This window comes from Macrobrachium nipponense, chromosome 13 (assembly GCF_015104395.2).
Source record: "Macrobrachium nipponense isolate FS-2020 chromosome 13, ASM1510439v2, whole genome shotgun sequence".
Classification (NCBI taxonomy): Eukaryota; Metazoa; Arthropoda; class Malacostraca; order Decapoda; family Palaemonidae; genus Macrobrachium; species Macrobrachium nipponense.
The window spans coordinates 43,774,294-43,781,021 of NC_087206.1; the positions used below are offsets into that span (position 1 = coordinate 43,774,294).

Below are 6,728 nucleotides of genomic sequence, written 5' to 3' on the forward strand. Positions count from 1 at the left end.
TAATGGAAGCCTACTGACTAACTTTGCTACAAGCTTGTTAAATATTATAAATATTCTTGTAAACAAGGGTGTAGACAACAAATTTCCAAGGTAGTTTACATGATTCTACAGAAATTACACAGCACAATATTTTCCACCTTACCTTTTCGTTGCTTCTTCTAGATACCACTCGGTCTAAGCCATTAAATGCCCCAGAAGCAACAAACAAAATGTTGGTGGTATCAACTTGCACAGTCTCACCACGAAGTTTACGTGGAGAATTTCGTTCAGGTACATTAACAACTGTACCTTCCAGCATCTGTTAAAAAGAATTAGATCAACTGAAGCATATTTATAAAAAAATAATGGTATCTTGTAAACTACTCAACTGAAGTATGGTAGATATGTTTTAATACACGTACTCCTCATTTTACAACGGGGTTCTGTTATTCTTTTTATTTCGACTAATAGCATTAATTTTCAGTCATATATTATTATACACAGAACTAGTTTCCGATGTATGTAGTCTACTACTTGGCAAAGTTCTGACAATGCTTTTTACCATTTTATTACTCATATATTTTAACTTCATAATTTTATAACTTCATAATATATAATTTTCTTTAAAATAGTGTACTATTTTATTTAACACATTTAGCCTACATACCAGAGTTAGCCTACTAGTAAGTCAATACAGTGCTAAACTCTTATCAGAATCTGCACATTATTGAGGAGTGACTTTCATATTCTAAATTTAGTATTTCATAATTATCACTATTAGTTTCTTTGTCATTTATTTTTATTGTAGAGGGTAGTTAGATGAAAAAATAATGAATGAATTTCGGCGATCATGGTATTTAAATGTTGCCGTCAACACGTAAACAAAGCACAACGCCATTGACTGAGGAAAGTAAACACTAAACTATTCACTAAGGGGATAAGCATTTTCTAGCATTGGTAAAGATTTATGCTTGCACTTCTTACTTCTAGTATCATCTGATCTCATGGGTGACATATCGGACACGTATTAAAATACAAAGTTGCATAAAAAATTATCAAACGGTATTACAATTAACCCTTAAACGCCGAAGCGGTAAAAAAAAAAAAATGTCTCCCGTGTGCCGGAGGTGTTTCAGAGTGAGCGCGGAAGCGGAAAAAATACTTTTTTCAAAAAATCACAGCGCGCTTAGTTTTCAAGATTAAGAGTTCATTTTTGGCTCCTTTTTTTTTGTCATTGGCTGAAGTTTAGTATGCAACCATAAGAAATGAAAAAAATTATCATTATCATATTATATATAATGCGATATATGATAGCGCAAAAACAAAATTTCATATATAATTGTATTCAAATCGCGCTGTGCGCAAAACGGTTAAAGGTAACAAGTTACTTTTTTTTTCGTTGTAATGTACACTAAATTGTGATCATTTTGGTACACAACACATTGTAAAACGATAAAAGCAACACAGAGAAAATATCACAAAATAATGCATGAATTCGTAACGAGCAGACGTAAACAAATATTTTTTTCAAAAATTCACCATAAATCTAAATATTGTCCTAGAGACTTCCAATTTCTTTCAAAATGAAGACAAATGATTGAATATTACTATACTGTAAGAGTATTAGTTTACAATGCAGTTTTCAACCATATCTGACGAGTAATTAAAGTTTGACGCCCGAATGTCAAAATTTTCTTTTTGTATATATTATTTTTTATATGCAATTATTTTTGGAAAATAAGAAAAGCTTACAACCTTCAACATTTTTCGTTTATTTTATTCCTACATGAAATTGCGCCATTCGATTTTCCATATAAAACTCTATGAAATGCATAATATGAAATGGAGCAAATATTCCGAGAATGGGACGTACGCATTTCGGAGATTTGTGGCGGAGAATCCGCACGCGGAGGGAAGGAAAGTTTTTTTTTTTAAATTCACCATAAATCTAAATATTGTGCTAGAGACTTCGAATTTGTTTCAAGATGAAGATAAATGACTGAATATTACTAGACTGTAAGAGTTTTAGCTTACAATTGCATTTTTCGACCATTTCGGTAGAGTCAAAGTTGACCGAACGTGGTTTTTTTTTCTATTTATCGTGATTTATATGCAAATATTTCAAAAATGAGAAAAGCTACAACCTTCAATTATTTTTTGTTGTATTCTACATGAAATTGCGCACATTTTCATATATAAAACTTTATGTAACGGCTAATTTAAAATGGCGCAAACATTACCACAATCGCACGTATGATTTTTTCGGAGTAGTTACTGCGCGGACGTAAAGAAAATGTTATTTTTTTCATAAATTCACCATAAATCGAAATATTGTGCTAGAGACTTCCAATTTGTTGCAAAATGAAGGTAAATGCTTGAATATTACTAGAATATAAGCGTTTTAGCTTACAATTGCGTTTTTCGACCATTTCGGTAGAGTCAAAGTTGACCAAAGGTTGAAAATTTGTCACTTATCATTTTTTATATGAAAATATTTCAAAATTGATAAAAGCTACAACCATGGGTTATTTTTAGTTGTATTGTGCAGGAAATTGCACACATTTTCATATATAAAACTTTATGTAACGGCTAATTTAAAATGGTGCAAACATTACCACAATCGCATGTATGATTTTATTCGGAAGAGTTACCGCGCGGACTTAAGGAAAAAGTTTTTTCATAAATTCAGCATAAATCAAAATATTGTGCTAGAGACTTCCAATTAGTTGCAAAATTAAGGTAAATGATTGAATATTACTAAAATATAAGAGTTTTAGCTTACAATTGCGTTTTTCGACCATTTTGGTAGAGTCAAAGTTGACCGAAGGTTGAAATTTTGGCACTTATCGTTATTTATATGAAAATATCTCAAAACCGATTAAAGCTACAATCATGAGTATTTTTTTGTTGCATACTACATAAAAATGCGCACATTTTCATATATAATACTCCATGTAACGGCTAATTTAAAATGGTACAAAAATTATGTACAAGTGACGAAATAATTTCCGAGATGTGTCACAGATACTTTTTAGTGCGGCAAGAAAGAAATTCGCGCTTGCGCGCCTGCGTAATGATTGTAAACAAAACAACACCTTGATCCGTGAACTCCCAGCATCCCCCAAGGAGCGTGATTCAAGAGTTTTCAGCTGGTAGGCCTAAAAGTATTTTTCCGCGAATTTTTAAAAAAACTTTTGTATGTCGACGTAAAATACGTCCAGTCGGCACCCGAGAGACAAAGAATGTCAACGTAAAATACGTCCAGTCGGCGTTTAAGGGTTAAGTCTTTCAAGCATACTAAGAGTAAGGAATTTGTGAATGCCAAATGTCTCATTGTCTTGATTGACTTGGTAGAGACCTCAGGTGGAATATTTTAACATATATCTGTTTTCAAGTTAATATAAAATAAACATATTTGGCTTCACACATTTTCTTTTCATTACTAGGAATTCTTCTCAAAAACAAAGGAGACGTGGCATAATTTTTGCTGTCTTGAAGTTGTAAACGAACATTGCGCCACCCATCCGGCTGCGCAATGAACTAATGGTGGCTGAATCAAGACAACCAGGGGAGTTCCCAGACCATAGAATGTTCAACAATATAGCTATTCTTTACAAAGTATATTAAAGCCTTATTTATTGTTTTAGCCATAGATTTCAAGGTTTTCAAAACCTAGGCTGGGCTAGATTATTGGCAGTGAATAGCCTTTCTCTTGGCCACTACTGGCAATGTTTTTACTTTCATTTTATGGTTATTTTCTCTCTATCTTCATGTTGTCATAACTCTTGAGTTGTTGTAAAACAAGTACGTCGTTAAATGAGGAATACCTGTATTCATAATAATACTTGGACTACCATTCTGCTTTGCATCCTTGGCTGTTTGCTTGCCAATGTCCCATTGTGGCACTGAAAACCTTTTAAATTAGTAATGGCAATAAAACCCTTCTCACCTTCAACATTCCCTGCTGCACACCCTCTCCACCAACATCACGTAACTGATGAATTCCAGGCACTGCACCGATCTTATCGACTTCATCCAAAAACACAATACCTAGAAAATTTTAGAAATTAATTTAGATCCTTCCCTTCAAAATACAGGCAGGCCCCAATTACTGGCAGCCTTAGTTATTAGCAATCCAGTTTTACGGGGCTTGTCTAGCAACAAGGATAACTGGATTTTTGGCAGCCGTAAGCTTATCGCAGTTCCCCACTTAACAGCAGCGCCGAACTCCAGTTATCAACACCCATAAGCACTGTTATCACCAATTTTCGGTTATTGTCACGCCATCAGGAATGGAACCCCCACCAATAACCAGGTTCTACTTGTAGTACAAATAAAATGAAAAAGTAAACACTTTGTAGTCCATCTCCCATTTCATCAAGAACACTATCATGACTCAATTACTGTAATTCTAATAGAAATCCATAACTTGTAGTGCCCATCTCATTTGTCTTAAAAAGTTTTCCAGAACAAAATTTTCATGAAGAAAAAATGCAGTGGTACGACAGCATAAGTAGTGCACGTGCAATAAGAATAACACCAAGAGAAAAGCTATCTCATTCTATGATAAAATAAAGAGGCTTAATCACCTAACAAGGTATCACCCTTTCAAGTCATTTCAGGTCAGAAGGGGTTCATATCTTGGGTCTATATCTTAGGTCTACGAGAAATACGACCTCTACACTTTTATTGCTGAAATGGCACCTTCTCATTCCAAAAGGAGGAATGCCATCCAAACCCACCCTACATCAAATCAAAAGTACTGCCAAAGCCTGGTCAGATTCAAGCCAAAGGTCTATAAAAACAATCCACAAAAACGCTAGGATAGGAGAGGTTGGATAGGAGATTTGAGAAAAAATGAGAGTAGAAGACGGAGGAATTAAGAGTATGTGAGAAAGGATTGTAGGACGTTCTGTCATGACCCAGGGCACCTATGGGAGTAGTATTACACTCCCACAAAAGCCAGGGTCCCTTATCCCCTAACCCTATAAAGGAATCCTACTGGAGGGGTTCAGGGAAAAGAACTCCTGGTGATCTTACTAGTTACCTTCCTTGGTCAGGGGACCTTGATTCTACTGCTAATTTCTGGCCATAACAATTCAGAGGTCATGCACAGCAGGCCTATTTGCAGCTGAATTAACTTATAGTTTGGTTATTATGGTGGAACGACAATCTAGGGTTTCCCTCTGATCTGAGGAAGCCATGATGTCAGGGAACTTTTCCTTCACTGCATACTTGGAATCCTCAAAACAAAGGATTTGAGAATAAGTAAAAATTATTTTCTTGGCCTTATATATGTTCTCTGACTGCTCTGTCTCTCCCAAAATAGGTCAAAACATATCCACATGACAGACAATGAAAAAAGTATAAAGGAATGGAAAAAATTTAAGTGAATATCAAAACAATCCTTGGTTAACTCTATGACAAGTCTGGGGAACAACATGTACATGCACAAACAGAATGAAGTTGGAAGACAGCTGAGACTTGATGGATCTTACTGCAAATGCTCACTACTTACCTGCTACAGTGTTGGCATTCTTACTTATGAAAATTTTTTATACTGGAAACATTTTGTGACACATTATATGGTTACACTTTATTTGTAATTGAGCAGATTTCAGAAAACAAATAATAAAACATTTCTAGTTTATGTATATTGTACAATATGCAAAATCTCTCAATACAGTAAAATGAAAGAAAGCAGACCTGAAGTAGCTATGTATTATTTTACTAGTAATGGAATACCTACATAATAAAAAAAATCAAAACATGGTCAGAAGCTAGAAACTTACCGCACTGAGCTTTCTCTACATTATAATTGGCATCTTGGAGAAGTTTAGCAATAACAGATTCGATATCTTCACCCACATAGCCAGCTTGAGTTAGTGTAGTACAATCACATATTGCAAAGGGAACATCTAAACACTGAGCAATGGTTTGAGCTAGGAGTGTTTTACCTGGAAGAGATAACACATTATTTCCATGAAATTCATTCTGAGAAGAGGGATTTTCAGAACATATGCTGAACTAATGAACATTCAAATTATTTGAGCAGAAACAAACAATTGCCAACATTTCATGTCAAGGTGTCACTGTATGCCCTAGCTATTCTCAAGTCATTACTTAGGCAAAGAAATATAAGGATGTATAAAAAATATAAATAATTTAAAATCTATTTTTTAAATTCTTACCTATCAGTTATATAGTTTTTACTTCCTTGCCAGCAAGAGTTAAAAATTGCAAAAGAAAATTGAGAAGACACGGGTTTCTATGAATATCTGTTTCTCCCAACCCCCAATAGGTACAACCACTTGTAGCTGGTCAGTCTACTTCTGTCCACTCTGAATGTGGGGAGGTACGGAGGAAAAATTTTATAAAGGAGAGGTATTAAAAAATAGATATCAAACTAAGTACTTATACCTTTTACATGACCCTTATATCTCCATTATAGAGCTGATTCCTATATTTGTGCAACAGGGGTAAAGTGACTCCCAAGCTGGTCATGGTGCCAGTAAAAAAGAAAGAGGGGAAGTAACCCCCAGATGGGTCATTGATTCCCCTTCCAACAATAACTTCTCCCTCTCCCTTCCTCTCTGTCTTCCATACAAGAATCTTCCATAAAGGTAGGAGTGATGTTAAATGTTCATTTATTCATTTCATAAGTCATTTATGTTTATTTCTAATTGTTTTCTTTATGTAAAACTGTATTCACTCTCTATAAAATGTTTTTTCTTAATATTTTTGGGTGT

At 34.5% G+C, this 6,728-nt stretch overlaps 1 protein-coding gene across 2 annotated transcripts in view; it reads right to left on the reverse strand.

The window, feature by feature from the left end:
* LOC135225768 (ATP-dependent Clp protease ATP-binding subunit clpX-like, mitochondrial) overlaps nucleotides 1-6,728 on the reverse strand; it is a 305,503-nt gene that overhangs the window by 61,515 nt on the left and 237,260 nt on the right. For both annotated transcript variants that reach the window (XM_064265224.1, XM_064265223.1), the window contains exons 7-9: nucleotides 5,772-5,936; nucleotides 3,929-4,029; nucleotides 143-298 (exon numbers count right to left, since the gene is read on the reverse strand). In XM_064265224.1, the coding sequence (XP_064121294.1) occupies nucleotides 143-298; nucleotides 3,929-4,029; nucleotides 5,772-5,936 (422 nt within the window). The remainder of the gene's footprint in view (nucleotides 1-142; nucleotides 299-3,928; nucleotides 4,030-5,771; nucleotides 5,937-6,728) is intronic.